Source organism: Prinia subflava, chromosome 5, assembly GCF_021018805.1.
Source record: "Prinia subflava isolate CZ2003 ecotype Zambia chromosome 5, Cam_Psub_1.2, whole genome shotgun sequence".
NCBI lineage: Eukaryota > Metazoa > Chordata > Aves > Passeriformes > Cisticolidae > Prinia > Prinia subflava.
In genome coordinates this window covers 24,444,081-24,461,382 of record NC_086251.1, presented here as the reverse complement: position 1 = coordinate 24,461,382, position 17,302 = coordinate 24,444,081, and the positions used below count along the sequence as shown (strand labels likewise).

Sequence of the window (17,302 nt, the reverse complement as noted above, 5' to 3'; positions counted from 1 at the left end):
AGCTAACTGCGAGTAACTAGCCCTTACCCACCCTTCTTACTACCTGGTCCTCAACACCATAGTCAAGGAAGAGCAAAGCACTCTTGTTAAAACCAGAGACCAAGCTGAACAGGACTAAAATGACAGTGTCCACTGCTGCACCTCATGGTTAAGTCAGAGGCTCAGTACTTAGATCTGATCCAAAGCTGGGCAATAAAATAAACCAGGGATCCAATACATTTCTTTACTTCTTTACCTGGGCCTTTTTTACTGATGATGTGGTTAGAAGCTAAAAAAATAATCTTTGATTTGATTTTTTTTCTCCGGCCTTCATATATGCTGGTTTAGAAGACAGTAAAAAGGACTAGATCACGGTAAAAGGCAAACCCTGCAAATACAGAGGACTCCACAGCACCATGGATTGGGAGTAGTGATCAGAACAAAAAACAGTCATGTCACATGATGTTCAGAAAAATAGCATTCCCCTTTTCTCTGTCACTTGGTGAGCTAAGATATGGGCCAAAGAAGGGCAGGAGCACTGATGAGGGCAGCCCAGGAGTTCCTGTCATATCTTTTACAGCAGTGAAGTTAACCCTGTAAGAAGGCCTGTCTCCACTGGCTAGTAGATAGCAGTGGGTATGAGGGCACATTGAATTTTAATAGAGTGGAATCCAGAGATATTCAGAAAGCATCCTGGGCACAGCCATGTCCTGACACCCTCTGCTTACCTTCTCCCCTCCCCACCCAACCCAGGCAAATAAGACAATCCTGCAGAGTTTACTCCAGGCAAAGGTGGCATCAGTGCCTCTTGCTGGCTTCCCTTTGCAGTCCCTGGGTCATTAATATGAACCATAACGATCCTAAGGAGGAAACAGACAGAGACATCTTGTTACAACACCTTTGTGCAAAATCCTAAAACAAGAAATTGGGGGGTTTGGTATTTTAATGCCGTGTGAGGTTATCTAGACAGGACAGTGTAAAAAGGCAGAAGGTAAAATGACCTTGACTTTTAAAATTCTGCCTGGAATTTGTGTGAAAAGATGTATCTGACATAACAAGATGTCCTGTGCAGCAGGAGGGTAAGGCTGGCCAAGTAGAGTTCACTGGCCACCTGCAATTGCTCAGCTATTGTACTGCAGTCAACAGCTATAAAAGACAGGTGTCTACTTGAGACTTTCCAGGCATTTGAGAAGACAGTGATAATTCCAATGGAGGCCAGGTTTTGGTGAAAGTCCCTGAACATGACAACAGCCTTTCTGAAGGTGACATAATGTAAACTCACCTGAAGAGAATTCATCACCCCATTGGCCAGGACAGCCATCTTGCCAGCAACTGATTTCACTCCTTGCTTGAATTGTGCAATGTCAGCTGCAGGCAGGACATTTCCAATAGACACACCACCTACAAGAACCAGGAGGAGTAAGCCCAGAGTCCCTCAGCTCCAGAAAGCACCCTGATCCCCTCCAGTCTGTGTTCCAAAGCTGCCCCCTTCCTCAACCCCCTGAGTGCTAACAAACCTGAGTGCACATTGTCAGCCTCTCCAAACAGGTCTGCAGAGCTGATGGCACTGCTGCCTGAGAGCTGCTGCAGTCGGGATCTGGCTTCATACTACAGCAGAAGACAAAAGAAAAAGATTATATAGGAAGGGAACAAAGTAGGACCTGAGCGAACAGGAGGAGGTAAAGCCAGAGCTGTACCAGTGTAAGCACTGCAGAATGCATCTACCTCAGCATCTGCCTCCCGCCCAAAAAACATATCTGAAGAGATAGCTTTAGCCCCTGCAAACTTCTGCCGAGCTTCGTTGGATTCCACCATGGATGGCCTGTTCTCAATCTCCCGCCTACTGGTGGGTCTGAGGAAACAAGAGGAGACATCTCAGATTAAGCTCATCAACACAGTGAAGAACCAGACTTCTGTCTCAGATTTCATGTAATGAAAGGGAAGCAAGTCATCCTTAAGCGTCAGTTACACTGGGGCTCTCCCCACCTTAGGACAGGCAGCACTCGATGACCACAGAGGCTGTATAAAATTACGGACATGACAGGCACAGAAGTGTTCAAGGCCCTTTCACTCGAGGCCCTTTTTCTTGGGCTTGTCTGAGCCTGTGCAAATCATTTTCTGCAGCACAAGGCTCTGGCTATAACACAGCAGCATCTATGCCACAGCTCCCACACTCATCCTTTGTCCCCTACACAAGGGGCACAAGGCACACTAGCAGTGGCAAGCACTTTACCTCTCTGAAACCGGACGAATGCTGGAAATGGTCACCTCTGGTTCCTCCTCTTTGTCCATACCCCATGAAGAGTCCGTTTCCCATCGTGAACCAAATGCATCTTCAAATGAGAAGGGACTGTATTTGTACCTAGGTACCAAAAATAGGTAATTTACACCAGATGTGAAATTCAGGAATAAGCAAAGACTACACTGAAGCTAAGTCTTACTTGGGGGGTCCAGATGTGAAGCTTCCACCATCTTCAAACAAGTCCAATTGGGAGCGGGAAGATTTTGCAACCAGCGGCGTCTCCTGCTCAATTACTTGCATCTCAGACATCACGGAGTGTGAAACAGAACTAGCACAACAAACAGGCAGAGTCAGGGCTGATGGGTCTGACAGCATCCAGTCCCTACATCCAGTCTACCTTGAAACTGAATCTGGCCTTCACAGGCAGGACAGGTGACACAAGTTTTGAGGAAGAGTTGTGAGATGTTAGCCCCTTTCATCACTTATCTATGCTCCTGCAGAAGTCTTGAGCTACCGTCTTAAAGGAAGGATTCTGCAGGGGGACACCTGTCAAGCAGCAAGGCTCTAGTGCTAGACACTGACAGGCCACATGTATCTGTGGAAAAGCTCAAATGAGAACCAGAGCCTTTGAACAGAGTCCCTATTCCTTCTGGGGCCCGAAGCATTTTCAGTCAGAGACCAGCATATGAGCACTTTAACTCATCTTCTTGTCTATTACAAGAACAAACTACTGCTTTCAAGAAACTTTTCCAGAGCAGGGTACTTCTAAGACACCTGTCTGTCCTATGCCATCTACAGCCAAGTACCTTCTGGACACCAATCCCATGCCCAGCCTCTCTGCTTGTTCACGTTTCTTCCCTTCAAGGTTCTGGAGTTTCTTCTCTTCCTTCTTCCGATCAAGCTGCAGTTCCTGATACGCCAGTCGCATCGAGGTGACTCTAAGGGAAAGAGCCATGGTGGGAGCCAGCTCATTACCCTCCCTTGCTGTCCATGTTGTAGAGGAACAAGTGGTTAAGTAACCCCAACCACCCTTCAACACAGTCACTTTCACAACAGCTCTGCCAAAAATCCTTGCAGAGAAGCTTGTTTTGACATCTCCTCCATTGGGATTCAACTCTTCTTTGGCTAACGATGATTTCCTTACTGTAGGCATCACAATGTCTATCTTCTCCCCACCCCTGCACCCAGAATGACCCATCCAGTTCAGCCTTTGGCTTTTCCAGTCCTGTCCAAAGGTGAACAGAAATACATGATACAGGAGTATCTGCTCCCTACACTCTTCCAGGAATGCTAAATTCAATAAAATACAGCAGTATAACCTGGGCCCTGCTGCAAGGGCCATACTGACATATGCTCTCTCATGCAGTATGCTCTGTAGTCACGTTTGGTGATCCTAGGGTGAACAGCATTAACCTTACACTACTTCTGCCTTAGGTATGCAAGATACTCATCTCAAGCAGGGCACTTACATGGACTCCTCAGCTTGTTTTCTGGACTCTGCTGCCTGCTGCTCCCTCAGCTGTTCTGCCACCTGGGCTTGCCGCTCAATCTCACTGAAGCTCTGGCTGCTGACTTTCTGGGCTCCAAGACCTTTTTTTGCACCCAGCTTGAAAAACAAAAACAAAATCCTGTGAATTCCTCATCCTAGGTTGTTCATTGTAGAAGAAAACCCAAATCCTACTTCTTGCTACACCAATGAGGCCTTCAGTCTCCCTGTGTAGTCACAGCCTCCAGACCCAAAAGAGCTTGCAACACAGTATGGAAGAACACCCAAGAGTTAATCCACCATTGGCCAACACTTAGAGATCAACCACGTATGCTTCAGACCAGAACCAGTAATGATCCAGAACATGACATTTTTGGCAGTAATATACAGGCTGCTTAAGGTCTCCTTTCCCAAAACAGATCTCTACAGCTTTGTCACACAGCTTTGTTAAGCAGAAAGCAAAGATCAAGGAAAGGACAGCAGAAATGCAAGACATGCTTTACCTCCCCTCCATAAAAGAGCTCAGACATACCCCTTTCTTGGCAGCTCCTGGCTTCTTCTTTCCAATGAGGGAGGATTTAAGTTCTGCAAAAGGAGGGAAGCAGCAAATAAGCAGAAGGGAATTATTTAAGAGGCCAAAATTAGACAGCAACCCACAGCAACATCTACCACAGTCCAGCTGCAGTAGCGTCCAGGGCACACCATGCAGCTTCACATCAGAAGCCTGGGTGATTTCATCCAGGCAAGAAAGCTGCATGTAGAAGCTCCACAGTTGCAGGCTGGTGGCCTAAAGAAGCATGTCCGTTTCTGGAGCAGCTTCTAACTGAATTAAGAACTGTGACTAACTCCTCTGAGTGTTATGCAGTACATATCAGGGTAGTTAGACAAAGACTAGGTTTCTCTTATACACAAATTAATGAAAATGCAGCCTCAGAGGCATGTGAAGGTCAGAGCCTCACCAATGCCTTAGGGACAAAGCAGCAAGAACCCTACAGTTGTGTTTACATGAACATACCAAAAAAAATGGACCTTATGTGCAGCAAGCTGTAAAAGCAACAGGTTCCCCAACACCTTGCGCTTGTTACTCTTGAGGGCATGCCACACTTGTAAAACCAGACAAGGCCAGCCAAGCAGCAGATGTCTGGGGAAAAGTGTAAGAACAAAGCAGAGAGGGACTGCCCAAAACATTTTCCAGCTTCCTTTCGGTAAGTCCAAAATCTTTTATTGCCCCTGATGGGCTTTTCTTTTGTGTCTGTGTATCTCCTGACTTTCTACAGCCACATGATTTTTGTTAGTCCATAAATTATTCTTGACACATTTTCTTTTATCTCTTCTAGTCTTACAATAAGTCTTTTTAAATAAGGGGATTCAAAACATTCACACTATCTGAAACTGTTTTCCGCTCGTTGTTGCTAACACTTTATTCCAAGTTTTTTGAGTTTGTGTTTGGGGTTTTTTATATTTCAGGAAACATTTAACAGAAATGCTAATGAGGTCTCTCTACATATACGACATGTCTGGTTCCGATCTCAATACAAGAATATGAGCTTTGTCTTGTTCTCTCCTCTACGCACAGGAAGCTAAAGCTAGAATTGAAGGCAGAGTCTCAGGAGGGGCAAGCAGAGTTGTCACAAGCAGCCAGCGCAGGCCAGCTGTTAGCCAGTTACCTCCAGCAGGAGCAGCCCCTTGTGTTGACAGATACATGGACATGTCTGAGGAAGAGATGTAAAACATGGGCAATGAACAGACACTTGAGGACACAGGCCTTCCACCCAGAATGAACCCACTGTGGGCTACGAGCATGCTCTCAATAAGGAAAGAAGCTCCAGCTAGGTGTTTTGTGTGCATCCAGGACTGTAATGGCAGGGAGAATCAGATACAAATCCCTATTATCCTGAAAGCTAAAAATTCATTTGCCTCCAAAGGTTGTGTGGGGAAACAAACCAAAAAAAATAGCCACGTGGCCTTGATCACCCAAGTTCCAGGTATGCAAGTGCCAAGTTTTGTCCAAAGCTCAAAACCAGGGGGAGATGCTTTTAGGAAAGCAACAGCTTTGAACTCAATTATCCAAACAAGAGGAAACCTCCAGAAAACGGTGACTTGATTTTGGGCTTCAGGAACATCCTAAGTACTGGCTCAACAGGGATGAGTTCGTTTAGACATTCTGGAAACTGGCTCATTGCTTCCATCTTCACTGAGCTTACTGCTGAGCAGTGGGTACGAGCAAGGCTGATCTGAGAGTGAAGAGTCTTACCTAGAGGAGCTTTAGGAGATGTGCTCAACAAGTCAATGGACGGACCTTGGCTGGAATCTGTGGGCACAAAACCAGAAGAGAACATTCAGCAGATTGATTCTCTTTTCTTTCCAGTATGTTCACAGTTCCACTACATCTCTCCTAGCTCCTCTGCTCCCACAAATAAATCCAGTTAAAGCTTGAAATATGCAATTTCCCAAGCAAAACAACTTTACGTCTCCACAGAGCAAATTACCGCTTCTGCAGTGTTCTTAACACAGTAAAAGAAAGCAAACACTCTACAGAGAAGTATACAAAGCTGTTTCAAATTACAGCTAAGCCCCCAGGTTCTTGGTCTCCTTGTCCTTCACCGTAGAAAGTTTTCTGTCCAATGTCATTTTCGGACCCACCAAACTCAAGGGGTGGAGAAGAATGTTTAGACAAATAGTTACATCTGAAAGCAGGGAAATGGGGCAGCTAATGAGTTTTGTGTGCATTTCAGGAAAAGTGAAGAACTGACCCCAAATGGAGCAGTGTTTTTAGAAGTCTCCACTAATTTCACTAAACATCATAAGAGTGCACAAAACTTCCACTCCTTCAGGCCTGAACCAAAGGGCAACTTCAGCCCTTCCAACAGTGGTACAGAACTGTGTTCTCCTGGAAATGGAGGCAGGTTCTTGAAAAAATTATTCAGTAAAGAACTCACTCGAAACTTCACTGCCTTCTGATGACTTTGCTTTTTCCACCTCTAGAGAAGACTGTGCAGGATTCTGGCTGGCATCTGCTACATCCCAGGTACTGGAAGACTGCAAGGAGATATTCATTCCAGTTATTTGCAGAAGATGAATGAACCAAACAATCCTGAATTTACTACAGGTTTAGTGACCTATATTCAATTTTAGGCCAAAGGAAACTTATTCCAAACTTCAGACTATGCCTTCCTTGAACAAAACATATGAACAAGTTGACATTCCCTTAGCAGGGACAAAAATTTAAAAAAAAAAAAACAAAAACGAAGCTAAGCTGAATGTAAGGCCGGGAGAAATTACAGAATCATTTCACAAGCTGCCTAATGTGAAGACTTGCCAGCTTAAAAGTAATGAGTTTAAATCTGGGTGAAAATGTGAATGAGTTTTCCTGGAAAAAATTAATCTCCACTTCCACTGTCTCTTTTTGCCATACAGCCAATTCTCACATTACCTGAGAAAGTCTGCCTGGCATGGTGCAGTTGCCCAAATCCACCTTACCAGGGTCTATGCACCGAAAAGTTTCTTCTAAACCAGAAGTTCAAAGTAATAGCTTACTTTAACAGTACAAAGAAACTAAGCATTAACACAGCACACAAAGCATCTTCCAGGGCATAAGTTGTAGCTTTGAGTACTTCCTGAAGCTAAAACAAAGGACATGGATATTACAGGGACTGTTTAGATCTGTAACAATGTCCCAGGCAGATGACTGAATGTGACTTCCTCCATGTTACTACTGAATAATTACACAATTTAGAGTCCTTCCAAGCTAAGTGGGACTGCTCCTGCCTGGACAGCTGGCTATTGGAGAGCAGCTCTTCTCACCTGTGTGTGCTCCATGAAGAAATCAGCATCACTCTTGTCAGGGGAGTGCCCAGGGGCGCCACTCAGTCCATCTATAAGCAACTAAAGAGAAGAGAGGTGTGAAGGAAGGTATCCTACAAGACTCAGCATCCAGCACTAGCACTGCCGAGCTCTCAGACTTACATCAGTGCCGTACTTGGCCATGGCAGCGCTTGCCAGCTGCCGGATCTTCTCCCTGTACATCTGGGCAGCTCGGCTGTTATATTTAGCATTGGCATCTGTGGTGGTACAGCCGTGCTGGCGGAAGAAAGCAGTCTGAAAAGAGAGGAAAAGTCAGTCTCCTGACTGCTACATCATACTCAAGCAAGCACTAGACAAACTCAACAGAGAAACAAAATGTCCCAGAAACAGAGGATGAAAAACTGAGAACACGGCATGAACCAACCATTCACTGATCAGCTTTCTACAAGAAGTCTCACTGCAGGGCCCATGAAAATCATCCATCTCCTCTACAGGGGGATGATTCTGAGTCACAATGCTGAGCATGAGCTTTCAAACTGATCAGTGTTATTAACTCCAATCATTTAGGAAGGCTGTGGCTCTCATTTAAATGAGGTGCAAAAAATGAGAGATCTGCATATCACAAAACAAAGCATTCAAAGGTCACAGTCTGACTTCCAAGCACACTTGACAAATACCCCCCTTATTACACATTTCAGGTGAGACTGGTACCAAGAAAGCCACACAAAGGGACAAGAAACAGAGGATGTGGGTTAGCAAGAGGGAAAGCAAGCACAATGCCTACAGAGGATCCTCACCGCGTTGGCATTGCTGCCCACTTGCATACACCTCAGCTGGAACCAGTTCCAGTTAGAATCCAACTCTGTGGACCTGCGTGAGAACCAATTATTTCTATTAATAAAGACCAGACAAACCAAACACAAAACCAAACTCTGGCCTAAAATGGTCAGATATCCCACTACTATTCCAAAGTGTAGGAGCCAAAGGTGGGAAAGAACATCTTGGGAATTTCTTTGCTCCTGTAAAAAATTAATTTCAACTTTTAAAGTGAGGAAAGAGACCAGCTTTTATCCAAGTTTTGAGGCTCTCTCCCTTGTACTGCTTGTTTAGAGGGCAGAGCTTGAGCTAGGAAAGCACGGCCAAGAACTTTCTTTCTACATGTGATCTCACAACTTGAAACTCATATTCAGCCCGTCCCACAGGTTAGGCCAAAACACGTGACACAGCAACTGAGAATACAGCCAAGTAAAGCTAAGGGACACAGAGTGTCTCATACTGGTTACTCAATTTCCCTCCTAACAAGTAAAGGTCACAGTTCTTAACTTAAAATGCTAACACAGTTACAGTTACAGGTCACAGTTAACTTAAAATGCTAATTTTTACAACTACTGAAAACAAGTACTAGGCTCAAACCCCGACACTATCTTCCCCATTAGGCTGAGAGCAAAAAGATTAAATGTTCCTCTTCTTGCCTTGTTCAGCATTACGAAAAAGTATATACCCTGCTGCTGCCTTACTGGCAAGATTCACACAGCACACTCTCGTCTCGGCTCCTACAATGCCAAGTCCAGACAGCGTTTCCGCAACGTTAGCGAAAGCAACATGTCGACATTCCACTTGGGGTGCTTTAGAAACTCCATTTTGGAACTGCAAGTGCTGAGTGACCCAGAACCTCCAGCGAGCAGCCACATAAACCCCGAGGTGACGGCCCGGTGTTGAGGCTTCTCTCCCGGTCCCTGGTGCTCCCAGCCCAAGGCGGGACGGCTGCTGCAGGCTGCCGGCGGTACCGCGGCCCGCGCTCCGCACGCACCTGATGAAGCTGAGGTGCACGCCCAGGGACCTGTGGACGCCGGAGCAGTCGATGCACAGGAACACCCCGTAGGTGATACTGGCCCAGCTCGGGTTCTTGGCGCCGCAGTCGAAGCATGACTAAAGCGAAGGCAGAGGGACAGCCAGGTTGAAGCGACGGCTCTGCCGCTCCGCCACCCCCTGCCGCAGCTCGGCGGCCCCGACCGCTCTGCCCAGGCTCTCCCCAAGGGCCCCTGCCTGGCCGCCCCTACAGGCGCCGCAGCGCGGCCCGGAGCCCACCAGGGCCCGGTCGGAGCGCAGGCCGCGACCGCAGGGCAACAGCCCGGCACGGACAGTCCGGCGGACCCCGGCCGCTCCCCGCTACCTTGTTGGCCGGCGCTGCCCGAAGCCGCTTGAAGAGGGTCTGGATCTCCGTCTTGCTCGGCTCCGCCGCCATGATCTCTCCTTCCCAGCCACCCCCGCGGGGACGGCAGCCGGCCGGGCCCAATCGCCGCCGCGGCCGCGGTAGAGCCGTGCTGGGCCGGCCCCCGCGCCGCGTCCGTGGGTGTGAACGGCGAGGAGAGAGCGAGGTCCCTGTGTCCCTGCGGTCCCGGGACGTGGGGCAGCGTTAGCTGCGGGTCACCCCGGCCGCTGCGCCGGCTGCCGGCCCGACGCCTCGCGGGGTCAGGGCATCCCCTTACACATCGGACGTTGCACGGCCCGAGCCCCCCGTGAGCTCGCAGCGCTTGCGGCCGTCCCGCAGCGCCCTGCTCGGCGCTGCTGGGGAGCCCTGCTGCCTGTGCCCCTCCGTGTGGGGCCGCTGCGGCCCGGACCGAGAGAAGGGCGCTTAGAATAGCAATGGGGGAGTCCCTGCCGTGGGTCATCTGCTGCCGGGGAAAAAGCTCAGAGCGGCGTTTACAGGCGTCACCTGGTGCAGCAGCCGACCTCGGGGCACCGGGCCCGGTACACTGCACAAACGAACGGGGATTTGGAAATGATTTATAGAACCATAGGATGTCCTGAGTTGGAAGGCACCCACAGACATCATCGAGTCCAACTCCTGGCCCTGCACAGGATATCCGTAAGAGTCACACCATGTGCCCAAGAGCATTGTCTTAACACTTGAGCTCTGTCAGGCTGGTGCTGCGACCACTTCCCTGGGGAGGCTGTTCCAGTGCCCGAACACCCTCTGGGTGATGAAAACTTTTCTAATATCAAACCTTAATCTCCGCCGACACAACTCTAGGCCGTTCCCTCGGGTCATTCCTGTCACTGGTCATTAAAGAGAAGAGATCAGTACCTGCCCCTGTGCTTTTCCTTGTGAGGATATTGGAGACCACGATGAGGGATGAGGTCCCTTCAGTTCTCTCCAGGCTGAAAGACCGAGTGACTTCACCCATGCCTGGTATGGCTTCCCCTTCAGATTCTTCATAGCCCTGATTTAATCAGGGGAGACCTCTCAAGAAGCTCTTGCTTGGCTATGCAGTAATCAAGGCATCATGAGGCAGTAATCAAGGTAGGGAAGATTTTACTTCAGAGCAGATGATGTCAGGGCCCTTAACCGCTGTGTTACCTGCCTAGAAGCATTAGGGTATTGGCTAGAAAGTCATTCAGTTATAATGCAAAAAAAAAAAAAAAAAAAAAAAAAAAAAAAAAAAAAAGGCAAAAAAATATGGTTGTATGGTTGTGCTGTGAACTGAAAGTCAATGTCATATAGTCCATTTCATGCTTTAGCAAAAAAAAAAAAAAAGTGACTGCAGAGCAATGAGAGGTTCAGGAAGGATAACAACAACAACAAAAGTATTACAGAGATGGAATGATGGAATGCACTGGGATTTCCTTACCTCTGAAAAGAGGTTGCTCTGCAGGACCAGCTTGTCACTAAAAGAAACTCATAAATGAAATGTACTAATACCTGGACAAGGCAACTTCCAGTTCAAATTTAAAGGCTTTCTTCACTCATTTCCACATTATCCACAGATGTTAAGGCAGAACAATAGAATTCCTTGTAATGGGAACCTAGGACCCATGGTCTTAGGAGGATACATAAAGATTTGGGACATAGAGATGCAATCAGGAGCAACAGAACTGTTGAGGAAAAAAAAAAGCCCTGCAGAAAAAAACCTTGCCGGTTTAGCAGGGTCTTGTGTTCTGGGAATCAGCAAAGCTCCAACTGTATGATCTCAGTGAGAGCTGATATGTTAGGCACATGCAGTAAAATGAGAGGCTTCTGGCTGACACATCTGATTGAAGCTGCTCTGAGATGAATTTCTGAGCTGGGTAGTGAAGCCTGATCTAACCTGACAGAGCTCATTCTCGGCAGCAGTCTTGTCTTGAGTAGTCCCCGGTTTCTGTTGCCTTTTTTCTGCTACCTTAATGGTGCCTATACGCCATCTCTGGGATTGCACACACATGTGCTGGGGAAGCAATGCAGGTAGAAGTAACTGATAGCATTTTCCTCACGGCTATTTTTAAACAAGTTGAGTTCTCTGATACCATTCATGGTGCAGCTGTCCTGGCAGTCATACCAGGAGAGCTGATGTCAGGGTGCAGTAGGGGCTGGCTGTAAACCAGGACAAGGACAGCTGTTCCTGAGGCCAGCAGCCAGGGCCCTCCTGGCCCATTCCCGCAGTACCTGGCCACAGAGAGCCCAGCAGGCCTGGCATAGCGTCTGCATTTGACCAAGAATTGAGAGAGCTGGACAAGCTCATGGTGATGAGGTTGCTTGCAGTCAAACTGGGTTGGGATCAGGCCCAGTGGATTGCCAGTTGTGCCTGTGGTGATAAGGCAAGGCAAGCCTGAGGTCAGGCTGATAAACCAGTCTACAGGTTAAGATCAACAAAGTACAGCCAGACACTAATACTCTGCTAATGTAGCTCAGACAGGGCCTGGGAACTCTGAGCTGAGTTTAATTGCAAACACAACCCCTCCAAAACCATGGGCAGGGGCTTTGGGTAAAACCACAGGTGAGGCTGCTCTGGACAGTAGAGGCCTGTTAGTGCATTCAGGGCCCTGACAAGCTGAAGATACAGAAGGGCAGGAGAGGGAGTCTCTGGTGCTGGGTGGTGTAAGCTGCATCTTGTGTAGAGGAGGGAGTTCAGATGATGAGGGTGCATTGGGAGTGTTTGTGTTCGTGTTGGCTGGAGCTGCCTCAGCATGAGTTGTTTGCTCTTGCCCTGTCAGCATCAGTTGTGTGGTGCTGCTCCCCTCCTCTGCTTGTTTCTTTCTTGTGTTTGGGAATGGGATGGGCATCACTCAGCAGGCAGTGAGCAATTGTATTATACATCACTTGTTTTTCTTAGGTTGAATTCCTTTTTTCCTATTATTATTAATATTATTATTTATTTCAGTTATTAAATTGTTCTCACCTCCACCCACCAATTTTACCTTTTTCCAATTCTCTTCCCCATCCCAGTGGGTGGTGTGGGGTGGTTGGAGTGAGCTGTGTGATGCTTGGAAGCAAGGTTAAGTCATGACAGAGAGAATTGGCACATGCTCAGGAGGAGCCAAGGCAGCCTCAGAGGCCAGTAGGTCAGTGTAACACTTTGTCTCTGCCTGTCTGTGCTAGGAGACATGGGGAGATAGAGTGCAAGCTCCTCTCCTACATGGAGGAAGCACAGTTTCTGTTCACTGCATTGTGTCCTCAGAATGCTTGCTACAGCAGGGTTACTTCAGCTTCTTGACCTCAGCAGGGTCTCTTGCAAGCCTTCAAACCCATGCTGGTTGCTGCAGATCCTGGCAAGGCTGCTGATCCTGTCCATCAGTTTTGCATAAAAGCAGCAGGGAGAGCATGCTGCTGGTCTGTGAAATAATCAGCTTCTTTTTGTTGTCTTTGTCAGTACAGGAAGGACCTCCTGCTGCTGACTGTTCCCTGTGAATGAGTGCTGTCACTGCACTGTTCTTTCAATTTCCTGCATCTGTTTCTTTTGCACCTCATGTGCTTTAGTGCGGAATTTCTGAGCTCTAAGCTGGCAGTCTGCTCTTTGGCTCTCAGCTTCCCTATCCATCTACATCCCATCTGTCACCTACCTCCTTCCTCCTGACTGCTGTGACACCAGATCCTGAGCCTGATGTAGCCTTCTAATCAGAGATCACCTTGCTGTTATCCACCTCTGCCAATAAAAGATAGTTCCCAGCATTATCCAAGAGAGCAAAGGAAAGCAAAGGAAGATGACCAGGCATGATCTTGGAGTCTGCCATGCTACCAGGGACGCATTTTCAATACAGAAGTCTGGTTATCTGAGGGCATGAGGTTACTGTGAAAGAGCTGGAAAGATTCGGGGGGAAGTGCTGTGATGGGTATAAAACATGCCCTGCATTTTCAGGCCTGAGCCAAAGGTATGAGAAAGTGTTTCTCTGTGAGTCTGTCCAAAAGCAGGGTGGTAGAGGGAAAAAGGAACCTTGCTCTTTTCTCACTGCGCAGCAAAAAACATGGGTGATAGGACTGTGCAGGAGAGAGATGAGGTGGCTGAGTCCTCCTCTCCTATTCAGACCCATTGGCCTTTCACACTTTTGCTCAATGATAGGTTTTGGGAAAGAGGCTGGCAAATTCAGTAAACTACCCAAAAAAGTAACAGAGAGATACAGTTTCCCATGGATCACAATGTTGAGGGGTTTGGTACCAGAAATCTACAATGATGCCTTGGGCAAAGAAGCAATTCCTGACACAAATCTTTTTTAAAATTTGTTTTCCTCCTCTCTTACTAAGCCGTTCACAGACACTAACTAGTCCACATGATTTCCCTTGGGGATAGCCAGTAACTCTGGGAAAAAGCTCTGCTCAGTATTTTAGGGCAGCCTGGCTATTTTCAGTACTGGAAGGAGCAAACACAGCCATGAATGGAGGAGAAGAAAATCAAGTAGAAAGGATTCTCCTTCTCACTACAACAAGGGACAGGTTGTCAGCAGATATGCTCCTTCCCAGCTGAAAGGGACAATGTGTAAGAAGATGCTCCTAATTATCTATGGTTTCAGGGATCATATGGAAAACTTTTCCTTGGGTTAGGTTAGGTTTCTGTCAAGTCAGCAAACTGCCTTACCATATATTCACTTGGGTTGATGCAAGGGAAGCAACTGGCTGAGGGTTGTGGCTGACCAGGCTGCCAGTGTGCTGGACTGAGTGTAATTAGTAGCTGCCTCCCTAGGAAAAAGTATAGCACCAAGGCAGGCAGTCATGTCACTCACTGGCTCCATGCAATGCTGCCAGCAAGATCTAAGATAAGGAGCTAATACAGTATGTGTAGAGTGAATAAAGTTTACAATTTACACAATTTCACTGCAGTCTTGCAAGTGTTGCTTGAAGAAAAGCCAGCAAAGGTTGAAGGAACACATGATTTCAGGAACACAACAGGTGGGTAACTTGAGAGATATTGAGGAGTGTAGTCATGGATGGCTTGCTCTGATTTGGGGTTGTGTTGCAGCCAAAAGCCTGGTCCTGCTGCACGTGCTGTCCCTTGCAGCTACTCTGGGAAGTGGCTCTGGCTGAGGCGTGTCCCTAGCTCTGCTCAAACAGTGACTGTCACTGCATTGCTGAGCTGATCTCCTGCTTGTGCAAGTGCTGAATAGCTAAGGCAAGGGCTAGAAGCCTTGAAAGGGAGAAGAGAGGCCTGGCCCTTTCAGCTGTGCCAGACTGTGCTGCTGGGCTGCCAAGCAAAACTGCTGTGATTTGATGGAAAGGGTGACGGGAGTGTAGGGCCAGGGCAGGAGTGTGCTGCTCCTGCGTACTTGTTAAGTGAGTGTCTGTGTGTATGTACATGTCTGTCTTCAGGCTTTGCTTTTGTTGCTCCATTTCCATTACAATTAAATTAATATTACAATTAAATGTTGATTTGCAAATGTCTGGTAATACCATCTCTGGCCGGGCAGGTGCTTTGTACCTGGGAAGCTTTAGCTATACCTCAAAGTAGGGGTGTGGTGGCTGATGTGGCCTGGGTTTCCTGAATCTGAGGACTACTTTTAGATCTTGCTGTGGTGGTCTGTTTGGAGATGTTACAGGTGTCCCTGCTGGAAGCAGGCTGTTTGGCAGGGGACAATCACTCAAGTGATGGAAGACACATCACACCACATGGAAGCAAGGTGAAAAACTGGGAAATGAGCAGACCCCGAGCTCTCTTCTTTCAAGGGCAGTTGACAGCACAGGCACTAACTTGCCTGAGGTCAGAACCAGCAGGGCTGTCCACCCATCAGACATGACTCTTCCAGATTTTCCAGTAGGTTTGTAATCTCTCTTCCCTGCAAATCCCCTCACTCAGGAGTTTTCTAAATAAACTGAATCCCTCTAGTACAGGGACTATTGCCTGCAGTCCCTACAAGCATCGGGACCATGCCTTAAGCAGAAGACAGTGACCCATGAAAGAAAGGCAGGCAGAGCTGCCCAGAAGACAAGGTAAATAAGCAAGGCAAAATGAAAAGACTCTTTTGAAAACAAAGAATTTTCATAGTGGAATCATCGCTGTCAAACAGGTCTCTATGAAGGATTTGGGTGCAGGGGAGTAGGTAGCAGTGCCTCAGCTCCACAGGTGGCTGCAATGTGTGGAGGGGATGCAGAGCCACTGGTGAAACAAAGGAACTTGTTAGGAGCTTAGGAACTGTGTGGCACCTGTGGGGAAGCCCTGCAGAGAATTTGAGAGAAAGGGCTACTGTGGACACAGCTGGGGGCAGCGACTGTTTTAGTGTCAGCCTCCTGCTGGGAGCAGGAACAATAGACTCAGGAAGGAGGTAGTGAAGTCAGAGGGGGAGAGTGGAGGACCTTGAAGACTTCCAGCTGCTTGGACAGAAAGGAAATGCAGGGAGGAAGGAATCACAGGATGTGTAACTAGAAGGACCCAGTGAAAGTGCTGAAATTGAAGAGGAGAGCTTATGGACCCCCACACTAAGGGGGACGAAATGCTGAGCACGACTATACTGCCTGTTGAGGTGTCTCAAGCTGCAGCTGTAATTGCCTTAAGTTGAGAGACTGACAAACCAGAAACCTCTGCAAGCAGGGTTACTGAATGATGAAAAACGGGAGGACATGGCCAGAAAATGGATGTGCTGAAAACAGCCGAGGTGATTTGGCCTGAAATTTAGTTTGGAAAAATTCACTGGAGCCATGTTGCTTAGTCAAGATGTTCCAAAGATAATTAGCCAGTTTCTTCCACTTACAGAACCTACTCCGCTGCCCCCTTCTCCTCCCTTTCAGCAAGGATTTGTTCATCATCTCATATGAATCCTCTTTGATCTGCTAAGAACCTCGGTAGCTTGGTGAAGTCTCACTCTGTTGCAGCTCAGAGCTTTTCAGCTCCTTGTAGCCTGGACCTGGGCAGCGGTTCAACACGTGGTTGCAGGTTTTTTTTATTTCTCCTTTTTTGGTTTTGCGTTGGTTTGGCACAAGGTCCCTCTGAAGGCACTTTGCCTTGTATCAGGCCACCTTACTATTCTTATTTATTTTGCACAGCCTTTGCTGCCAGCCTGCACTGGGTATTTTCCAACCATATTTCCATGGGTCGAAATGGGGTTTGTGGCACTGGCTTTGCCTCATGTTCAGCCACATGTTCAGACCAGCAGCTGGTCTCAGTGCAGTTAGCCTAAAAATTATCACCTACAGATCTAAGTGGAGTGTTGAAGGGCATTTTGAGTGCAACACCAGGTTTCTTCCCAAGCAGAAGGGATTTTTGCAGCCTGCTGTCACTAAGCATGCCAGCAGCTCCACAAATGCAACCAAGGCAAGTTCATGCAGAGGCTGCTCTGCAGTTGGGGCAACCTGCAGGAGACAACAGAGCTGAGCTCCACAGCCTCCCAGCTGTGGCCTTGAGCTGGACCTGCAAACAGGGCAGCAGCAGTGGCGGTGCAGGACAATTTTTAACAGCACTGATGGATCTCTGTGCAGGATTGCCACATACTTGCACCTGCCTCAGTGTTTAGTGCCAAGCAAAACAGCCACAAGGACACAGGGGATGGGAAGTGGTATGGAAAGTAAACTGCCAAGCTCCAGGCAGGGCTGTGGGAGTGCCACCCAGAGCTGG

General features: G+C 47.8%; 2 protein-coding genes across 3 annotated transcripts in view; one reads left to right on the top strand and one right to left on the bottom strand.

The window, feature by feature from the left end:
- The window catches only part of F2 (coagulation factor II, thrombin), a 329,241-nt gene that overhangs the window by 248,638 nt on the left and 63,301 nt on the right, over positions 1–17,302 (top strand). The gene's annotated exons all lie outside the window — the stretch shown is intronic.
- Positions 210–9,842, bottom strand: ARFGAP2 (ADP ribosylation factor GTPase activating protein 2). Of its 2 annotated transcripts, XM_063398434.1 has the most exons (17): positions 9,685–9,842; positions 9,322–9,440; positions 8,309–8,381; positions 7,674–7,805; positions 7,512–7,592; positions 6,647–6,746; positions 5,962–6,018; positions 5,375–5,419; positions 4,240–4,292; positions 3,691–3,827; positions 3,028–3,159; positions 2,421–2,549; positions 2,213–2,341; positions 1,705–1,831; positions 1,497–1,587; positions 1,262–1,380; positions 210–839 (listed from the first exon to the last, which is right to left on the bottom strand). In XM_063398434.1, exons 1-17 carry the CDS (start codon positions 9,754–9,756, stop codon positions 819–821), a joined length of 1,617 nt encoding a protein of 538 aa, XP_063254504.1. In that variant the 5' UTR covers positions 9,757–9,842; the 3' UTR covers positions 210–818. The 2 variants fall into 2 exon arrangements, with proteins under 2 accessions (XP_063254504.1, XP_063254505.1); XM_063398435.1 differs by lacking the exon at positions 5,375–5,419.